The sequence below is a fragment of the Leptonychotes weddellii genome, chromosome 3, assembly GCF_054177405.1.
Source record: "Leptonychotes weddellii isolate Sample4059 chromosome 3, ASM5417740v2, whole genome shotgun sequence".
NCBI lineage: Eukaryota > Metazoa > Chordata > Mammalia > Carnivora > Phocidae > Leptonychotes > Leptonychotes weddellii.
This window is the reverse complement of record NC_138371.1, coordinates 2784917-2806058: the sequence shown is the minus strand read 5'-3', so window position 1 is coordinate 2806058 and position 21142 is coordinate 2784917. Positions and strand designations below refer to the sequence as shown.

General features: G+C 43.9%; 1 protein-coding gene across 32 annotated transcripts in view; it reads left to right on the top strand.

Moving 5' to 3' along the window:
• LRRFIP1 (LRR binding FLII interacting protein 1) overlaps nt 1-21142 on the top strand; it is a 132128-nt gene that overhangs the window by 71358 nt on the left and 39628 nt on the right. For 6 of the 32 annotated variants that reach the window (XM_081813315.1, XM_081813284.1, XM_081813296.1 and 3 more), the window contains exons 3-11: nt 2974-2991; nt 6218-6265; nt 7544-7588; nt 8131-8181; nt 10757-10795; nt 14741-14800; nt 17033-17095; nt 19657-19734; nt 21059-21103. The exons of 7 other annotated variants lie outside the window; for them this stretch is intronic. In XM_081813315.1, the coding sequence (XP_081669441.1) occupies nt 2974-2991; nt 6218-6265; nt 7544-7588; nt 8131-8181; nt 10757-10795; nt 14741-14800; nt 17033-17095; nt 19657-19734; nt 21059-21103 (447 nt within the window). The remainder of the gene's footprint in view (nt 1-2973; nt 2992-6217; nt 6266-7543; nt 7589-8130; nt 8182-10756; nt 10796-14740; nt 14801-17032; nt 17096-19656; nt 19735-21058; nt 21104-21142) is intronic. 19 more of the 32 variants (XM_081813304.1, XM_081813300.1, XM_081813313.1 and 16 more) reach the window with 9 other exon arrangements.

The window sequence follows — 21142 nt, the reverse complement described above, 5'->3', positions numbered from 1 at the left end:
TCACCCTCCTCCCTGGGTGATCTCACCCTCCTCCTTGTGTGATCCCACAGACAAGTTACCTGTGCTCACCCTCCTCCCTGTGTGATCCCACCCTGCTCCCTGTGTGATCCCACCCTCCTCCCTCTGTGATCCCACGGACCATTCACCTGTGCTCACCCTCCTCCCTGGGTGATCTCACCCTCCTCCTTGTGTGATCCCACAGACAATTCACCTGTGCTCACCCTGCTCCCTGTGTAATCTCACCCTCTTCCCTGGGTGATCTCACCCTCCTCCCTGGGTAATCTCACCCTCCTCCCTGTGTGATCCCACAGACTGGCAGTGAGTTAGCGAAGGCGCCTCTACAGTTCCTTCTCTGCTGACCTCAGACTCTTATTTGGGGTCAGTCACATGCCTGATGACCTGCTCCCGTGGCGTGATTTATTAGTGTGCACAATGACAATCTGTATGTGTCAGGGAGTCAGCAGAGAAACTAACCCTGGTCCACACAGCCTGTTGGGACACTGAGCATGGAGGGAGCCCCCCCATGCCCTGCCCCAGTCTGTCCTGCAGTTTATACTGATCTGGTTGGCTCAGCAGCAGCACTGAACCATCCAAATGATGACTTTGCTAGCAGAAATTTAAGGTCTTTGAAATATGAAAGCATAAGCTATTTAAAGTTTATCTGTTGCTTCAAAAAAAAAAGGGGGGATTTGAAAGATTTAAATTAAAATAGATGTATATTTTATTGCTAGTCGAAGAGAGCTGAGGTGGGGCAGAGGGGAACCGCGGGGACATCCTAGAGCCCCTGGTCCGGAGCAGCACTACACCTGGGTGCTGTCACTTACAGTCTGTGGGGGACTCTGCCCGAGTCTTACTTACAGGTGAGGAGAGTGGACAGTTATCCCCACAGCTAAGAAGATGGGCAAGCCATGATTCACATGTAGGCCTGATAGCTGCAAAGTGTGGTGTTCCTAGTATGCCCTCTACCTCTAACTACAAATATGTAATTAACAAGAAAAACCCAGGGCAGACTCTGTGGGATTCTGGTTGTCTGGGAGCTGGCTGGCACCCACAGCAGAGGGGAAAAGAGAAGATGCACATAATCCCGGTCATTTTACAAGTAGAAGCATACCCCAGGAAACCAGTTTTTTCATTGGTGTGGACTTGGAAGCACAGTATCATAAACACAGAATAGGCAGCTTTGGTAGCAAGAACACAGAAGCTGTAGCTGTTCATCTAGCTCTTTCTTGATGTGAGCCAAGTCCGCAGGGGGGCACTGTACCTGTGTGCGGGCACGTGCACACGTGAGCATTTGTGTGTACCTCTGGAGGGGGAAGCGAGACAAGCTAGCAGGGTCTAAGGATTTAGGAAGGTGTACAGACACTTCTCTCAGCCCACCCTTTGCATATCACATCTCTGGGCCTGGCTTTTATTAGAACTAGCTAACGCAATTTGAGGTTATACAATCTGATAGCCCCGGGCATTGGCATTTTAAGTTGTTGATTAAGTGGAAATGAATATGCTTTGGAAGGCCAGTGTTTAACTAGTAGTGTTGATATCTTGGTGTGAAAAAATTGAGAAACACCATCTCTGTTTTCATCTGGTGGCAAGCCATCCACCTCTACACAGGTGTTTCTGAGCAGGGGCGAGGCTTTCCTGGAGAGGGGGCTCAGATCCGGGGGCAGTGGACAGAGCCTTGAATCCTTGGCGGAAGAGGGGCGACTGTCCTTGGGGGCCAGGAAGCAGGAAGCCGGTGACGAAGGTTGGGGGTTTTGGAGGTGGGTTGTGGTTGGGGCCACACTAGTGCCTGGGATACCCCACGTCGGGCATGGAGAGTACACAGAGAGGTGAGGTGAGCAAGCAGATACCATGCTGGAGTGTAGATCTGACCTCGAGGCCCACAGACCCTGAGGACGCGGGGCCTGTGAGCTGGCTGTGGATTTACCCGGACCACCCAGGCCCGCCCAGCCCTCCCATGGCGGCCCCTAGCTCTCTCCATCGTGGTTCTTCTCTGTGCAGATTGAGACCCAACTATGACCTATGTTTGCTGTGCTGTGGGGCTGTTTAAAAGGATTATGAGCTCCTCTTGAATGGATTCATTAGGGAAGAAGAATATGTAGATACTCTTTGGGACCTCCAAGTGAACCTTTTACTTCACATGAGGACCTCCACTAACAGAAACGAAATGGTAATAGATGACCAGCCAATATGATGAACAGGATGCATCTCTTTCATTGCTATTGACTTGATAAACATTTTCATGGAGAGTACTATGTGTCATATGGTCATAACGTTGAATATGCTCACCCATGTAAGACTAGAAATGCCAAGCGTTGACAGTGCCTTTAATAAAGCCTGACTCAGCAAATGTTTTGTTCTATGAATGAGTCTGAAATCTCAGTCTTACCTAGTGATTACTACACAATTAGGAGAAACATCTGAAGCAAATGAATATGTCCGTGTGCTATAATCCGCTTTTTAAAAAACATATTTCAATTCTATTCTAGTGATCGCTTTTTCTTTACCTGTCATTTTCCTGGCATTGTTTGTACCTGCATGAATCAGAACAAGAAAGCCTCTTCCTTCCCTATTTGTGAACTTGACCGGTTGACTTTCCAGTTCTGTTTCTTTACTTTCTAGTTGAACTTTTATCACTGTGCAAAGAAATTTCGAATTGAAGATGAAGTGCTTTTAATGGGTCACATGGACCCGTGCACTGGAATCATACCAGGATTCTTGCAGGGACCCCATGTGTGTGCGTCCAGGTTTCACCATGTATCTAAAATAGAATGTAAAATGAGTTAGGAAATTAATAATTCTTTCAATGAGACTTCAAACATTTTTCGTGTTCTACTAGTATTCAGTGTTGGGTTTTTTTCCAGTATGGCTTTTCTTCACATTTCCAGGGACTTAGAGAACCTATCTTTCTGATGTAACTACTTCTGTAATTAGATTTCATATTTCTTTTCCTGTTTCTTTTGCCCTTCTCTGTAGATCTATCAGGTTCAAAAGGTAGGCTCTTTGTTCTTTGTTTTCTAATTTGCATGCACTCGTTTTTTTTTTTTTTTTCCTTGCCAAGGGCCTGGTCACCTTTCAGAAATAATGCCTTTCATTGAAAATACGTAGAATTATTTACTGCTTTGTTTAAAAATTGGTTTGATCAAGAATGCTGAAGTCATCTTTACTTCCATCCCAGAAAAAAGCAACCATCAGACGCACCTCTGTCGACAGAATGTTTTCCTCATCTCTGCTTTTCTCAAGGAATTAGAAAATTGTTTCTTTGGGGAAAAACAAACAAATTCTAAGATAAAATCACACTTCAGAATTGGGGAAACCTTTGAAGTCAGATATTTAGAGAGAGATTATTCTTCCATATGATTTTATTAGAAAAATTTTAAAATCTCAGTGCAGATTGTGACACATTGAGAGATTATTATATACTGATTTAAAAATCTGATTAAAAAAGAAAATGACACAACAGTAAAATCCAATAGCTTAAAATAAACATGCCCTCTATCCCTAAACATTCATGGTGGTAACATGCATGTCTATTTCCTAGGCACTTAGAAGCAGCTGAGATTTAGAGAGAAATACACTAGCAGGCCAGGCACACAAATTAAGGTCAGAAACAACTAGATCAGTGGTTCCTGATTCAGAGACAATGATGGAGGGAGTGGTTGGTTCCCTGAGAATTTATAGAGTATGTCTACAGTGACTCTTTCCCAAACCTGAATCTAGTTTGTTACTTCTGACATCTATCATAGTTGCTTTTTATAAATCTGTTTATAGATAAAGAAGAACTGTATTTTTTTTTCTTTTAGAGCAACTAAGAAAATCAAAATAAGATGACCGTTTCAGAGGTTAGAATAAGCAGGTCCTTTTAAATACACGGTCAGTAAATTTAAAATTCAGGCCGTGGATTCCTTCACTGGCTACAATACTGGATTGCCTTTGCTTCCTGTCCCCCACCCCCGGTCCGCATAACTACTGTCTAGAAGAGTGTGGAGAAATCAGATAAATGGGTGCCAGAATCTATTTGTACTTTATTAGTTTTTGTAGGGTCTGGTATTGGAATGCATGTTGAAGCTAGATCCAAACATACTTACAGAGTGGCGGGAAGAATTTAACAAGAGGCAAAGCTGGCAAGGCTGGGGAACCCTCCCTGTAACAAACTGTCCAAAACCTAGGAAAGAGACCGGCCTAGTAATTAACACTTTGGCTCATTCCTTTCTGGTTCCAAAGCACTATTATTTTTCTGTTTAGTAACTCACCAGGGATACAATGTTAGACCTTCGGCAGAATGTTAACTGGTATACAAAGTAACTCTAGAACGAGCTCAGGAAGTCCACAGTAGAAAAGCAGATACACATTTTTATAACAAAGATGTGCCAAGGGAAGGGAAGGCATTCCTTATCATTAAGATTTGAGAAAAGAAAGAGGAGGCAGTAAACGTCTCTCTCGGTCCACTTGGCTGTTCTGTGTGATGGTTTCTCTTCTACTGAACCAAAGCTATTTCTGAAAGTCAAGCACCTTTTGTGTTGTAAGTCTGGTTCTTGCTTCCTCTGCATGACTCACTGGCTAATCATAGTCGTTTACATTTGAAACATTGTATGCTTTCCGCACTTGGCTGTGCTAGCCTGCTCACTAACATCAGAACTTCCAGTTAGTTGCACTTTCCGCTGGCGGGGGGCGGGGGGGGGGGTGCTCTCCCTCCCTGAAATGATGGGGAACCGTAGCTACAGGCATAGCAGGGATGTGTAAGGTCACCATGAGCTAGATGGAAGATTTTGAATGCTGGTTCTTATTTTTATCACAAAAAGAGCAAGAGATGGTGTGCAGTATTTGATATAAGTATAGAATTGGCAAAAAAGGGAAATATGAAAATAGAAGAACAGATCATACAGACTTCTGTTGGAATTGAAATATTTTTTGTGCCTTTATATAGGCCCCCTTTAAAAAAAAAAAAAAACAAAGAACTGTCTTCTTTCTCTCTTTGTAATCAAGCCATGAGCTGAAGAGGGCTGATGGTGTCACATTTTACAGGTGAGAAACCTGGAATTTGGCTATGAGAGCAGGGCCAACATTAGCTGAATGCAAAATGGCTTTAAGCTGTTGCATTTCACTTCACTCGAAGTTAGGAGAGTGACTTACAGAAAAAGACTAGGCGCATGTAGTTTTGATATATTACATTTCTCTATTGGTTGAAATTTGAAAGCATGGTTAAATTCTCCCTTGTTTTTTTCTCTTCCACTTTCCTACTTAGCACCCTCTCTAAGAGAAAGGGGCAAGACTGTCGGGGAGCCATTATATTTAAAATCTGGCCACCCTTCAAAATAAACTGAAACTAAGCCAAACATAGCAGCATGTTTTGGCAATTAGAAAACAATTTCAAAACGTGTCTTGGACTTCTAGCATCTAATATTTTTTCTGATTATGAAGTTTTAATGTATAAAGAGGAAAACCACATCTATGTTAGATGATATGGAGGTTTGGTTGGTTATTCCTTGCTATTTCTATTGGGATTGTGGGAAAAGTGAGGAGAAATGCAAAACCCCATTATTGGAGACTAGACTTGGGCTCCCGCCTATCTTGGGAATGACTATATTTAGTAAGGGCAGTAGCCATTCTGAATCTGCTTTTCTAATTTTAACTTGGACCACCGGGGCTGAGACAAGCAAGGTAAAAACATGGAGGCATTCGCTACCATAAATTTTTTTTTTCTGTTCCAAGCCCCTTCTTAGCCACTCAGTCATGGTTTCCATCAGTGACATGCCATGAAGACATCCAAAGAACATAAATTATCATGGGCCTAAGTTTAGTGTAGATATCAGATAGCTGGAGCAAGGGCACTAGAGACCTAGGGGTCATCACGCACTCTGTCCCTGTCCCCTGGGCTTTCTCACTGCTGTAGCAGCTCGAGTACCTTGGCTCTGCAGTCTTGAACAGCCTCACACAGGGGTTGCACTGGCAAGTTTCAGCTCCGCTCCGCAGCGCTCTGCTCCACCCTGGCCCCGTGGGCTTGCCTGGGAGGCGGTGGGATGAGGAGGTCTCTCTGCGTGGGCTCCCCTCACTGGAGGCACTTCCCTGCAGAGCCCTGAATGTGGTATTTACTGCTGTGCCTCGGCATGTTCCCTTCCCCGTGTGGCTTGGGCAGCAGTTTGGAAATGCATGTCAGAACAGTTTCTTACATGGTTACTGTTTCACGTCTTGCCTAATTTTCTTTCCCTTCTGTCTATAGAAATATTATGGGCTGGATACAAAATGGGGTGACATCGAGCAGTGGATGGTAGGCCTTGAATACAATTTTAAGAAACTGAAATGGTTTATAATTTGATTCTTAGGAAGTTTAATTATATTGATAGATTCCTACTGTACCATAATTTAATACTGAGAGATTTTCTTCCAGAGACTTCTGCATCTGGCCTGATTGTTTATATCTGTAGGAAGCTGGGTTAGAACTGGTCCTGGCTGGCGTTTTTGTCTGGTCTGGTCAGTAGCTGCTGCCTCCTGGAGTCTCCAGGCTGGCAGCTTGTGGCGTCCAGTGCCACCCCGCCCTGTCTCCTCAGGCCAAGGGCTCTCCATTAGCACACTCAGGAGGAGATGGTACCCCAGGCATGAGGCTCCAGAAGGGGGAGCATTCCCTTGCTGTCCACTGGCCCCAAGAGAACGTGGACCCACTCCTCTCCTTAATTCGTCCACATGAGTTCCTCCCACCTCTTCCTGTCCTTGACACTTACTGAATGGCCTCATGAACATCATCACATACTTTCAGCAACTGAGAACCTGGCCAGTGTGGAAATGTCATATTCGATGTCTCTTATGCATAAATAATGCAAGGAAATGTAAAACTGCCTCCTAATATCTTAGACACCTGTGTAGAATGGGAAAGAGAATAGTTCCTGAAATATGAACAGTATACACTTCCTCTATTGAAAGAAATGATTAACTTCAGCCTTCAGAATGTGTAAACCATTGTTTTAAGCTTCTATGGCGGATGTATTTTTATCAAATCTTAAGACCCAGTTAAAAGATGCCTCACTGTTTTCTATACCACTGAGAAAGAAAGAAACGCTGCTAATTTTAATGTGAATGACTTTGATGGTAAGATATACCCCCACTTCAGAGATATCCAAATATGAAAAACTGTGTGCATCTCAGAATGCACAAAATATAGTAGACTGGGTGACATCCTTATTGGAGCTTTTATGGAAATGATTTATCTTCTGATTCCCAAAGGAAAGAGAATAAGGTTCTGAATGTAGGTGGAAAGGTAGGCTGGTTAAAATGGACCACGTTGTAGAGGTTAGGAACAAACAAAGGCCCATCTTTTCCCCCAACACACTTTCAAAGCCAAAATGAAATATGCCAACTGCTTGTGTGCTTACATGCTCCCCAAAGAAAACATTCTTCCTCAGTGGTTTAATTGAAGCCTTTTTAAATGGCATCAAAGAAAATATTTATTTGACATTTATATCAGAAATACCGTATTGTGTCACAACCAGACTAAGGCTTCTGTTTTGTCTGTATCTGACCTTTAATACTGTTTCTTCCATTGCTTTGGTAGGAAGACAGTGAGCGCTATTCGCGTAGATCCAGAAGAAACACATCGGTTAGTACTGTGTTTGCTTTGATTGAAGTCTAATTTATAGTTGTAGTAGCTGAAATACATGAATCAGATATGTTTTAGCGATGCTTATGAAAGAAACTACTATTGATACTATTATCTGAACAAAGGTTGTGGACTCGACTTCTAGCATTTTGACCTAACTTTGTGAGGGGAGAATGGGAAATTTCTGAGTATTAATATATATTCATGACAGTTTTAATGCTCTTTTGCTATCTAGTACCGAAAAATAATTTGCAGAGTGATATGCATTGAGGCTCTGTGTTTGTAGATTACCCCCAAAGTAAATAACACCACTTCAGTGAAATTAACCTAAAGCGGTAACATCCTAAAAACAGCCCTCTGTAAACAGAGGTGCACACACAAGGCCCATCTGGGGAAGACGTAGGTTCACGTCCACTGAGGTTTCCAGAGGCGCCTGATCTGCCCCACTGCTGTGGTGTCAGATCGGCCGCATCTCTCTGAAAGCTGGACATGGGTTTCTTTATATTATGCTTCATGGTTGTTTTCATCCTTTCTTTTACTAGGCTTCTGATGAAGATGAGCGCATGTCAGTGGGTAGTCGTGGAAGTCTGAGGGTCAGTAACCAGAATGATTGGGTTTGCATGGTTTACGGTTGGCCATCTTTGTGCTGTATCCCTGCGTTCAGATTTCCTATTCTTTACCCCAGAGTATAACGGAGAAGCGGCTCATTTGAAATCTAATCAAAGGTGGGGCGTTTCCTTGCGTTGCAGAGAGATTATTGATAAGCACAGCGCCCTCTGTTGTGTCTCTCTCCCAGGAGTGGACATCATAATGTTTGTATATTTCTCCACATCACGGCACTGCCACGCCTTGATTAAGTTGTCTTGGCGATGCTGCTGTGATGAAGGGGGCTATTGGCATACGTGCTCCCAGTCAGATTTACATCTCAGGTAAAGTAACTGTTCTTCAGTGCTATTTTTGCGTAGCTCCTTGAAAGCTGCTGTAGGCTGCCTGGTGGGAAATTGGCACAGGCTGGATCCATGAGCCCCAGGACTGCTCACCCTCAGGAGTCTTACCTTTGGTCAGCTGTGATGAAATCTCTTCATCACTGACAGCTTGATGGTTGATAAAGACAAATACGTATTTTTCCTTAAATATTCCCCAAATCTCCATAATGAGACTTGAAAACATTGCATGCCTTGGGAAGTAAAGTAGAGAAACTGTGTTTTACTTTGCTCTTTAAGTCAGTACATTACTCTGAGCTTGTCAGTTTTATTTATGGCCGGGTCACAATTGCTGTCACTGCTGGTAGGAAGTAGGTCTCAGTGCAGCCATCCGTTTCGCTCAAGAACTGTATAGAGCAGAAGGCTTGTTTTTGATCACCATGACAATTAAATTAGACAAATCTAGACTTCCTATATGCACCGTGAATGTGCGTTTCATCTGGCTGTTCACAACAGTAACTGTAAAGATACCACATTGTCATTCTGTCGAGCAGTCGTTGTCATGGTCCTAGCAGTGCCCAAAGCAGATCATAGTGATTTTGCCAGAAAGTAACATTAGTTCAGATGTGAAGTCAGTTGAAGAGCTTCCTTGCTCTCTGAAACTTTCCCCTTAGCCATACAGTTATAACTTCCTCAAAGATCTTGTCTCTGATAAGAGTCAAGCTAGAGGAAGTAACATTTAACCAAAGCATTATAAATGCAAAACTCAGTTTGCAGAATCTGTGGCAGAGACACAGAAATGACAGATGTTGAGCAGGTGCAGGAGAAGGCTGAGTCCTTGAAATCAAGAGAAGAAGATACTATTTTCAGGAGGAGGGGAGGGGTCAAGGGAGCATAGGACTAAGGGCCAACCACTGGTCTTAGCGTCATGGAGGACGTCGGTGACCTTGACAAGGAAACTTTTGGTGGAAATGGTGAGAACAAAATCTGATTAATGCAGGCTCAAGAGAGAACAGCAGAGAAATTGGACACAGAATCCAAATCTATCACAGTATCCATTTTCAGATCTCTGATCCTCCTGGAATTGTATTCAAGATTTTGTGTGTACTTGGATTTTTCTGGGAAAAGAATTTGTCCCTTTCCTAAGATATCTCAGAAAGATTCCTGACCCTAAAGAGTTTAAACTATTAAAATCATTGTTTATAGCATTCATATCATTTTCAGTGATTTTACCCAGGCATGAGTTAAATTTCTTTGCTAGTCACCATTCTCTGCCAAGATTTCCAGCATATTTGTTTTAAGGTATAAAATTTTATAGAAGAAGCCCACAATCTGGACATTAGAGAGGAGCAGAAAGTGGAAAATCAACAGTGGACAGGATTTTTGTGTTTAGCCAGGTGGTTTCCTACACTATTCTTTCCCATGATATACTTGGTCTAAAGAAACAATGCTTTAAAAAAAAATCACAGACCTTGAGAACTTGGATCCTGGAGGTAAGAGTAAGACCTCATAACTTTGACAGGTTCAGGACAAGCACAGAACAGTGAGGAGGTGATAGCATCAGTCCCCAAGCCCTCAGGGGCCTGGGAGCTCTGGCCTCCTTTCGTTGGTGGGCCAGCTGCCCTGCAGAGAGGAACCTCCTTTCACCCGCTCCCTGTGCAGGGTCAGTGTGTTCTGCTTTGATATATGTTAATATCCTGAAATCTTTAGCTTGTAAAGTTCAAAGGTCATATCTTTTATTTCTTGACATTCTCAAAATACAGGCCTTCTCCATTCAACTGGCAGTGATAGTAAACCCTTAAAAATGGGGGGAAATTTTACTTTCCTGGTGTTTGCATGGGCATTCTTCTCAGTAAACCTAGATTTTAGATATCATAAGATTTTAATTTTTCTTATTTAAAAATAGATAGTGATGTATGTGTTCACATTTTGCCTAACATAAATAGAATGTATCTTATAGAGGAGGAACTAAGATTGCTCAAACTGCTTCAGATTTCATGAATTATAGTAACATTTGCCATGCAAATTTTATTTAATGTTACTGGATTTTATGATGGCTGTCATTCTAATGTGATTCCTTTTGTAAATACACGTGAGGTCCTGGAAGTCATGTAAAAATGTAATTTTGTCACGATTTCAAGATTACCTGGGTTTTGCTTTATGTTTTCTGATGTTTGGGTTCGCTTTGTAATTGATTTTGGCAACTGTTTTCTGTTCTTTTCCTCTTCCACCCTCGTGCTGACAGTCGCAGCCTGACTTGGAGTATGGGGGTCCTTACGCCTGGGTGAGATGGTCAGATAGATGTCAAGGCGTGATCCTAATAGTGCTGTGTGATGGGGAATAACCTATGGTGTTTCCACTAATCTCATGGGTGTGTTTGTCCAAAAAGCCAAGTCTGTCTTTGTCTAGAAAGACACACATGCTGTCCACCAGACCCCCTGGGGGGGTGCCGCAGGCCGGAGGGCAGGTGTACCTACCAGAGTGAGCGTTCTTCTTGCAGAGCCCCTTGGGTGTGTCTCTGATCCTCAGGGTCAGGCTCCGTGCTTGAACACAGTCACTCGCTGCACGGTTTTCGAGCACCAGCTGTCTGTCACACGCTGTGCTAACAGCTGTGGGTACCAAGACGGGACTAGAGTGTCTTGCTTTCAAGGAACTCAAATCAAATCAAGAATTCCCAAAACTTCTACATTTCCTTTCAAAGATTAAAGTCAAAGTCATTTTCTCTAATGAAAAATCCATTATTTTTTAATCTGCATCCATTCAAATTAAATGTGCAATCTGGCTCTTTTGCCAAAAAGTGCTGTTTTACAAAGACCTTGGTTCCGGTACCAAAAACGAAATCTTTAGATTTCAATTTGGAACTTCCCTCCTTACATCTGTCTATCTGCACCTTTTGCTCAGAAAAACCTGTGCATCTGAAAGCCTGTACATTTAAATGACACCAAAAAGGAGAGAAATCGAATCTCGCCAGAAATGAGCAATAAAGTGCCTCTGCACTGAAGTGATATAGCAGATTATGCACTGCTTCATGTCTTAGGACTTTTTCTGAAAGCATTTTGTGCTTCATTCATTCCACTGCCTTTGAAAATTATTTAGCAACTTTTTGTTAAAATGTAGTTTTTACCTTGAAGACGGTAATGAATAGTGCCATATTTCTGCACCGCACGCTCGCCCCCCCGAGCCTCCTGGAAGGGCTGCCGTTCACCGCTTTAGACAGGAGCTGCTGGCCATGGAGGAGCCGGGCATTCCATCCCGGTCTTGGCCTCAGCCACTGGCGAGCAATGGATCCCCCGTGGAGAACGCGAGGCACAGAGGCACGTAACTAGATTCAGGAAGTGCTCTTCACAGAATCTCCCACGGCACTTCACAGTGACTCCGTTCTAGCAGCTCTTCTGTTCTCTAAGTCTAAGTAAATGTCTGCACAGTGTATTTCCAGATTTTTAGCCTTCTTATTTTAAACTGACAGTAAACTGTACTTAAGGGCCAGCCCTGGTGGAATGAATGAGTACATGTGTTAGCAATACTCAGAAATACATTCCGGATTTTGTTTCTCTTTTCCATTTTCATTCTGTTTTCGAACTAAGTTGAGTGCATCAAATATTGCACTTCAAAGGTTTGATTTGGCCTTTCTTATTTTGCTTCCCGTCTTTCCTACCCTTGGATGTGATCTTTTGACAGTATAAAAATGATCTAACATCATTAATCGAACAAGATAACGGTTGATGTTTGCTTGCATGGTCAGTGTGAAGGGCGCTGGTGCTTTGATAGCAACAGCAGGGTGGTTGGAGGCATTCTGACTAATCACAGGGTACTACTGGAATCACTGGCTTTGATAAGGCTTTCATTCTTGTATGTTACTTACACTCTTTTAGAAAATACTAGTTTGTGAATGTCTTCTGTATTTCGTTCTCTCTGAGAGCAGCGCTCCGCAGTGTTACTGTGAGTAAGATTCACATCCCCCGGCCCCAGCTTTAGGTGTTCTGACTGCCCAGGTCAGGGGCACATGAGGTCACCATGATGCACGTGGTCTGCACAGTAAGGGGTGTTGAAAAAACAGTCTCCGCAGCAAAGAAAATTGACCATCCATGAGACCTGACTTCAGATGAAGTTGATACACCATCTGTGGACTTTTTATTCTAATGTGTTAATTTTCAACTCTCCTTATCCTGTTATGCTACGTATAAAAACAGCTCCACCCACCCAAATCCAACACATAAAAAACTATCCAAGAGGAAAACGGTGGTGTCCTTTAAGAGGTCAAAGTCCTTTTCACTATAGGGATGTCAATGAGCTTCTATGGATTTGAGAATTCATGCTAGGAATATATTCCCAATGACAGAATTGCATTACAACAGAAAGTGTGGATGTCCACAGAGCCTGTGAAGGGAGTTTTTCCTGCATGGCCACGGAAGGCTGGAAGAGAAGCGGTGACAGATGAGGGGTGCACTTGCTCTCCTGTCCTTCGCCCTGCTATGCTCTGCGCTGCAGGCGGCTTAGAAAGTGAGATGACCAGAAGGAACGGTTTATCTAGAGCAGCGTGTAGTCCATAAAGCAACCGTGGAAAGCCAGGGGGCTTATATATGTGGTATGTTTTACTTCCTCGCTGATTAGAAAAGTCAAAGTCATCTACAATTGGTTGATGTTAGCTTTTATTATTATATTAATTTTTTTCCAGGAACAAGTTTCTAAACAGCCACCAAAAGAATAAGACTGTGGTCTGAAGTCTACAAGTCCCTGACGCACATTTCCATCTCAGATAGTCTTGTCGGTCGAGAGAGAGGAAAGGGAAGTAGATTGAGTAAAATTCCTGCCTATCTCCAAGGATTTTTTACTGTCAAATTATTTCAGAGATGTCTTAACGTTACTCATCAGAGTTTTCAAATTTGAAGTTGAGGGATTTCTACACACTCTCCTGTTTGATTTAGAAACTTCAAATTGACTTGTTTTTGAGTTGCAACCAAATAGGTAGTTTGATCGTCAAGATTTCATGAATCTGGACTTATGATCTGTGTAGAAATTAATTTATTTATTCTTCATTAGTGTCGTAGCTGCAACACACATGCTAACCAGTCTCCCGTTGCCCGACCCTGTGAACAAGGACACGCTCCTGTTCCCCGTGGGGGCTGGGAACCTGCCAGCACACGGTTCAGGAGGGCACTGCTCCAGGCACTTGGGATACTCATTTTAATCAGAATTAGCCCTCAGCGGCCTTGTCAAGTACGTATTTCTGTGCACATTTCCACAGCTGAGGAAGTAGAGGTGCCAGCAGATTAAGCAAGCCTGTTTGATCATGTCACGTGACAGAGCACTGTTTGGGAATTTGGACCCCCTTCCCTTACCCCCTGGCACCTCCTTCCAGTTGTGCCAGTTGTGTGGACTGCTTTCCGTTTTCTATCCCGAGAGCAGGTTATGTCTCTGACACTTGGCAGCTCTTGTCTTCGATCAGCAGAAACGTCCTTATGGATGAATGAGACCAATTCTAGAAAGGCCGGGCTTTGGCTGCGGGCATGTGGGTGTAGAGGTAGGAAGAGCAGGGAGGTGGGCACACACTTACTCATTCTCTCTTCTGGAGGACACATTAGGAACTCATGAAATGCGCCTCAGATTTCATTTTGAAAAGTAACTCGGGAAGACTGGATGAATGAGGAGCTCCTATAGAAGATCCTACAGAGGATACACACCCACAATAAACATTTTTTCCATGATGAACCTTTGCACTGAATTACAGATTGAACAGAAGCTACTTCCGAGCCTTCTGGATGCAACTTCATAATGGGCCATAATTTTCAAGGACCTACTGTGAACCAAGAACCGAAACCTGATTGACGCAGGCTGGGTAGTGACCCTGCTTCCTGGCGCTCAGGCTGCTGCAAAGCTAGGACTTCCATGGCATCATCACAAACCTGGAGACAGCAAAACTGCCGACAAAAGCAGCTGCGCCCATGCCCATGTGCTGCACTCCACAGAAGTCCTTAACCTGTAGTTACGAGTAACACTGCCTGGGCTGATCGGATGAGCCCGACTGTCCGATTTCTCCCGAGTCATAATAGAGCGGATCAGAGGCCTGGAGGCATCTAGGGGCATGCTGAGATTTGTGTTATCCTGGGCTCGCCGTTCCTCTGCTCCACTGAGCAAGCTCAGTTTACACCTAGCTAATTCTTCCTTGCTGATTGGTGCCTGCGTCTTCGTTTGTATACTGATGTTAGTTTTCTTTTCTTCATTGAAACAGACAAATGGTTATGATGGAGACTTACATGGATCACAGTCCCTGAATAGAAGATCTGGCAGGGTTAGTATAGTAAATTTACAAGACACAAAATGCAAACAGGTTGCTGCAAAGCTTAAAAAAAAAGTCGCTAAATTTAGCTTCTTTGCTTTTTTTCTTTGTTATAGTGGGTCTCTCCCCTCTCCCCAGCCCCAGCCTATAAATGAATGGAAACTAATTTTTCAACTGGTAAACATTCTTTGAATGTTAGCCTTCTAACATTCAAAGTGTTACTGTAAGAGATCGATATTAAAAAGAATCTCTTAAGTTTAAAAATGTGTTGAATTAAATACTTGCTCTTTCATTATTGTGCTGCCCTAGGTGTATGTGCATAATGTCTATATTAAGTATATTCAGCTTTCAAGTATACTTATATTCAACATTCTCACCCTCTGTCCCCATCTCTCATTTGTCATTTTATTTTTTTAAGATTTATTTGATAGAGAGCACAAGCAGGGGGAGTGGCATGCAGAGAGAGAGGTAGAAGCAGGCTTCCTGCTGAGCGGGACCTGAGCTGAAGGCAGACACTTAACCGACTGAGCCACCCAGGCGCCCCTCATTTGTCATTTTAAAAACATGTATTTTAGAGTCATGTGTCCCTGAATACTGGCCCAGTGCAGGTTCAGGAGGCAGCAGAAGAGCAGGGTAGTGCCCTGTGGTGGGAGAAAGGAGAAAGGAACCAACGGCAAGAGAGTCCGAGAGAAGTGGGGAGGGCTTTGGATTTAGCAGGGAGGTCTTCTTAGGGGACTTCACGAAGTGAAACTGCATACATTCTAATTAAGTTTCATGACTTGCAGATCTGCTATACGTGAAATTAACTAAAATCTTCCTATTCCTATGTTTGCTTTATTTTTTTCCTTATAGTAAATTTTACTAGTTGTGCAAATAGTATTTCTTTTCATTTATCTTAATCATATCAAGATATATATACACTTGAATTATATTTTCAGGTTTCAGAGGGGTAACCCAGTCCCATCTAACTTTCTGAAACTGGCTGATGAGGTTTTTCACCTCTCGTCCTATTACGGATGGCACACATGTCCATTTTATCTAAACTTTTCTCGTTCCAAACTAAAAAAAATCCTCCCGGTTTAAAGGCTGCGTCTTCCTATTTATGTTTTTATACGGACGGCCTTTGGATTATGTTTTTCGGGAAGGCAGTAGTCCAGGGACAGAAGCAAGCAGCACGCCATTCTGTGCTCGTGGGGCGTGGACAGTTGCGTTTCCTGCTCAGCCTTCCTGCGGACTGTTCCACACCGGCTTTATAGGACAGGAGCCGCAGTACTCTCTCCCGGCCCCGGACTGCTTGTCGGGGTGTGTTGACTAACGGGCAACTTTTCACCAGAATTGATCATAAGGAACCCTCGTTTAGAGCTGGAAGTTACTATAGAAGTTCTGTAATCCACGTTCTACCCACTGGTACCATTCTTCTCTAGAATATCCCAGCCGGGTGGCTGCCGGCACACCAGGGACAAGAGAGAGATCATCAAGCTCTGTGTCATACGTATACCCGTGTATCTTCATCTTTGATTTTTACGTTCAGACAGCAAAAGTGTTCTCTGTGGTTTGGTGTAAGATCTAAGCAATGCCTCTAGACGTCAGATGCAAAAGAACTTGATTATAAAATTGTTCACCACAAAGTAAAATTACATATAAAATGGATTTAATAAACCATCAGGAAATATACCGATTGAAGAACCAAAGGGCCTCCCCTTGCAGACTCTGATCTTGATAAATAGATACCAGGTCACTCTGAAGATGGCTGCAGGCCACTGCGTTCTGGGGGCGACTCTCTCAGGCTGCAGCCCCCCTCCCCCCGCCGCCCAGTTTTGGGAGAGCTGCAGCCCTCACGTGCTGGGCTGAGGAAAGATTGAAAATCTTGCCATAGACGTAATCTTAGTTCCCTAAGAGAGTATGTAATAAGGAAAGTCCACATTGGGAGGTGATAGACGCCTCATCATGAGATTTAGTAAGTAATTACAAATAATACTAGAGATGAAAAATTGTGAGAACCAGTAAGAGTTAAACCATAGGACATCGCCGAGACACAGACACTGAAATGTAAACTGTAGCCTAGAACTTCTAGTTGGTAAGCATTTCTGCCGTAGCAGTGTCTTGATTCTTACACTACGTTGGTGTTCCTGAAGTACTAATACTGGTTTGGTCATTTTATATTTGCCTTTTGACCGGGACAGGTGGTGCTTTGGGGACAGTAAGAAAGTGCTCACCACTTACCATGTCTTCTTTGGTTCTCAGAATTCCAGCTACAGCGGTGAGGGCAGATTCTCTACTTTGTCATCATCCAGAGAAGAGACGTTGGTTGGTTCTCATTTAAATCTTTCACACCCTCTCTTCAGAAACCACAGGTTTTGGAGCATGCCATCTTGTGTGTGAACTCAGCTCTCTTTTCATTTTTAACACCTATTTTATGAATTTTCATTTGGATGGATGTTAAAGTCCATTTTTGAGCAGTAACTAACATGATACATTTAATTCAGGCTTACCCACCCCCCGCCCATCGTGCACTTGAATCATATTTGCATTCAGTTGGACACAAGGAAAGAAAGGATTCATGTGGATATTTTGTAGTCAGAAGTAATCAAAAGGGGGAAAAAATAAGAAAAACCTTGTAATTCTTTCTTGAGGGTTCCTGAAAACAATTACTTTGTAGGGTACATGCAAACTTTGTGCCAATTTCTCAGGGATGGACTAGGAATGGAAATCAAACCAAATCCAAATCCAAATGTCTACACAACAGGGTTCCTTCCCATACTTCAAGGACATGCATCAATCTCGACAGGCACAAATATTTCTAAATTATTTAAGAGCCCTTTATCATAGGTAAGGCTTGTTTGTTTTAGATAAGTTTCATAATCACTTAGCAAACACTAGGGAACTAGTTCAGGTAGGAGGATCACAAAGATAAACAGGGAGGTAGGTAGGTACTCTGGAAGCATTTACTTCTAGAAGACAGACCCACCTAGCAGATACACTAGTGCAGCGGTAATAGGAGGATAGGGAGAAGTAAGTGTCATGACAAAGGATGTGAACTGAATCATGAAGAATACAGAAGAAGAAAATAAATAGAAACTAAGCAGGTAAAGCCACGGAAGTGTAACTGCTGGTGCTCCATGCTCCCTTGTCATGCCTCACCCCCTCCCCCTTTTCACCCCTGCTGCAGGGGGCTCCAGGCGTGGCTGGCAGCTCCATCCCCCCCATCAGCTTGCTTGCCCACTTTCCAAACTCCCACCGCTGCCTCCCAGCCTCATATATGAGTAAATACCCCATCGCTTCTTCCCCCAGTAGGTGAATTTTGACTGAATATCATCAGATCTGCTGTAAGCACCAGTGTATTGGTGGGTTTCACCATCTTGAATTTTTTGTGTGTTGTGTGTATTTCGGTGGGAGATTTGCTATTGCAAAGAGCACTTTCTCATTCGGAAAACTTTACTTCATCCTCACTTTCCGAGCTGAGATACTTGCTCTAAAGTAGAAGATGGTGAGAGGTACCTAATATGCAGATGTGAATTACTCACCAAAGTTAAGCATGTCTCTGACTCACTTAAATTCATTTAAGAGATAACCCACATTCAGAGCGTTAAAGTCAAAATTAGAGTGGATCCGTTCCAAACATTAAACATCAGAACTTTCGTGAGGCCCCATGTCCCCACCCTTGTTCTTCCTGAGATCTTATCTTACTCACCGACCCGCAGAATCTTCTGGTAATTATCATGCTCTGTAGGTATCATATCTATTCCTGCACAACACACAGGCTTGTTTGATTTTGTTTAAATATAAAAACAGAAATGTTGTATGGAGTTAATGTTAATGTTAATGTTGTATGGAGTACTGAAGACTCTTCTACGTAATTCTCCAGTCTTTTTGGATTTGTCAGACCCATACCCTGGGCATGGCGGCCGCAGCTGTGGGCGCTTTCTCCCCCGCCCGGGTCGTGGTGCTTTCCATGTGCCCCAGAGGGGTGGACAAAATGGTTTCTACACAGAATGTTCTCCCAACCACTGGAACAAGTTTCAGTATTTGTGGGAAACATTAGAAAGTTTCTCCCTGTTCGCCCCCCGCCCCCCAGAGTTCCACCTGCTGGCCCCTCAGGTCACATGGGTGTAGCTTATGCCAGACAGAGGAATGACAGGCACAAGTTTGGGACCTTGAAGGGATGGCGGGATATCTTCAGGGGCCGTCAGCTTCCTGGAAGGCAACCACTTCACCTCCAAGGACTGCCCCATGCTCGTACGCGTGGTAGAACATTGCCGGGCAGTCTGAAGTTGCTGGCTTCCTCCTCGAGGAGCCTTTAATTTGGATAGAACATTTTATTTGGGGAAACCATGGATACAGTAGTATTCCCCAGAAATGTTGAGAGACTGCTGGTCTCAGAATTATACCACTGAATCTATCCTGTCCTCTGTGAATCCTGAACACGCACACACAGCACATCAGTACCTAAGGAAGCCACACCAGAGATCATGTCCAGTGAAATATTTTATTACATAAAGGTTGATATCTCTGCTGATTCTTAGTTTTGAATTTTTTCCCACCAAACTTTAAAGCTTAGAGCTTCAGTTACAAAGACCTTGAAAACCCCGATGGTCTCACTATCAATTAAAATTGATGAAATCTAATTTTGCCTGTGTGTCGACTCAGAACTCCTCATTTGGTCCCACGTCACAGTTTTGTCGATTAACTAGACTGTCTTTATTTCCTTCTGACCGTCCTGCTTTCTCCCTGCTCCATTAAGTGCATGCCCTTTACCGATTTTGTTGTAAAAAAGCAGATTTGTGTGAATTTACGATACCGTTGGACCTTTGAGGTGAAATGAAGCTGTGAGCCCTTCTCCCTCTCCTGCCCATTTTCTCTGATTACAGGGACTGTCCTGCTCCGACCTCGGGCTTCCTGGTGCTGGCCTTGCTCCCAAACCCCTGTCTGCCCAGAGTGGAAACCGGGTCTGTTCTCCTCCTTGTCATCCCCTTCCTCCCTCTCTTTCCTTCTGCGTGTATCCCTTCACTTTCCAATCAAAGGTACGAGGACACTTCAACCTCCTCTATCCGAAGTCCAGACACCAGAGTTCAGCAGGCGTTTTATTCGTCTGGACTAACTTGCTAAGACTTTTCTCAACGTTTTAAAACGTTATCAGAATAATCTGGGACCTTATATAGAAAAAAGGGAATTGAGGAAAAAGGAGGCTCTATTAAACATATATTTCCAAAAGCTCAGGTTCAAAGAATTGGTCTCTTGGGTCTCTCCTCCTTTTCCAGCAATTGTTCCCCATTTGGGGTTTCATTTGTTTCTTTAAAAATATTTTTCTCTTGTAAATGTGTCCAGGAAGCAATTTGGAAGGCTTTTGTGCTTAATCTGACTCCTCCATCTTTGAGAAGTGGGAGAACGGGGATATTCTCTTTGGCTCAGTCTCCCCTCTGTTTCCTGTTTTTCCAAGGCCGGTGTGCGGGTCAGGCCCTGAGGGGCCCGGCCTTTTCAGCTGTAGGAATATGAGTCCCGTTCTCACACGAGGATCTCGGTGTCAGAGTCCAGGACAGATCACACTGTGGAGGTTGAACTGTCATCTCCCTGAGCTGCTGAGCAATTCATCCCTGGTCATGCACATCCCTGACTGGCTTGGTGGCCCTGGCCTGCGGGCTTACGTGGCCTCTGCCTATAAATGAGTCATGATCCTATTCTGGACCCAGGGCCCGGCTGCCCCGGGAGCTGCCCTTCGCTCTGGCACCTGCCCGCCTGGGCACGACTCTGCCTGGTCCATGGTGTGGGTGTGGGTCCTCTGACCCAGGGGGCTGCCAGACCTCGCCGGCCGACACCGTCTGGCAGCTCCTTTTGGGTCCTCACGACCGTGACTGGGATCACTTGATGGAAATAAAAGCACCGTTCCCGCTGCGCTCCTCCTGTGTGGACATTTATGCATTAACACCCTTGAGTGCGTTATTAACCTGGGGTTTTGAGGTGTGGGTTTGGTGGCTGCCCATGGTGTTTTCACCATTGTCTCACTCCCTGACCCTTTCCTCCAGGAATGCCTGAAAAGAAGTGACTAGAAAATAGTCCTAGTTCAGAGATCCTGGGGACCGTGGCTGTTTTAAAGTTGGATTTGCATCTATTGATGTACTGAAACGTGGGCCCTACACTGACTTCTTTTTTCTTCTAACCTTTGTGCAATAATTTGGCTGTCATCACTTGAAAGCATCGTGATTTTCTTGTCACTATTATTTGTTGCTGTTTTCTCAAGGCTTTTAAAACCTGCCATTTGCTCTCGTCCTCCAGCCCTCCTATCTGTACAGCGCTGCCCGGCCTGCTGGGAGTTACCGGGTGCGTGTGCTGCCCGCCCCCCATGCCCCTCCCCCGTCT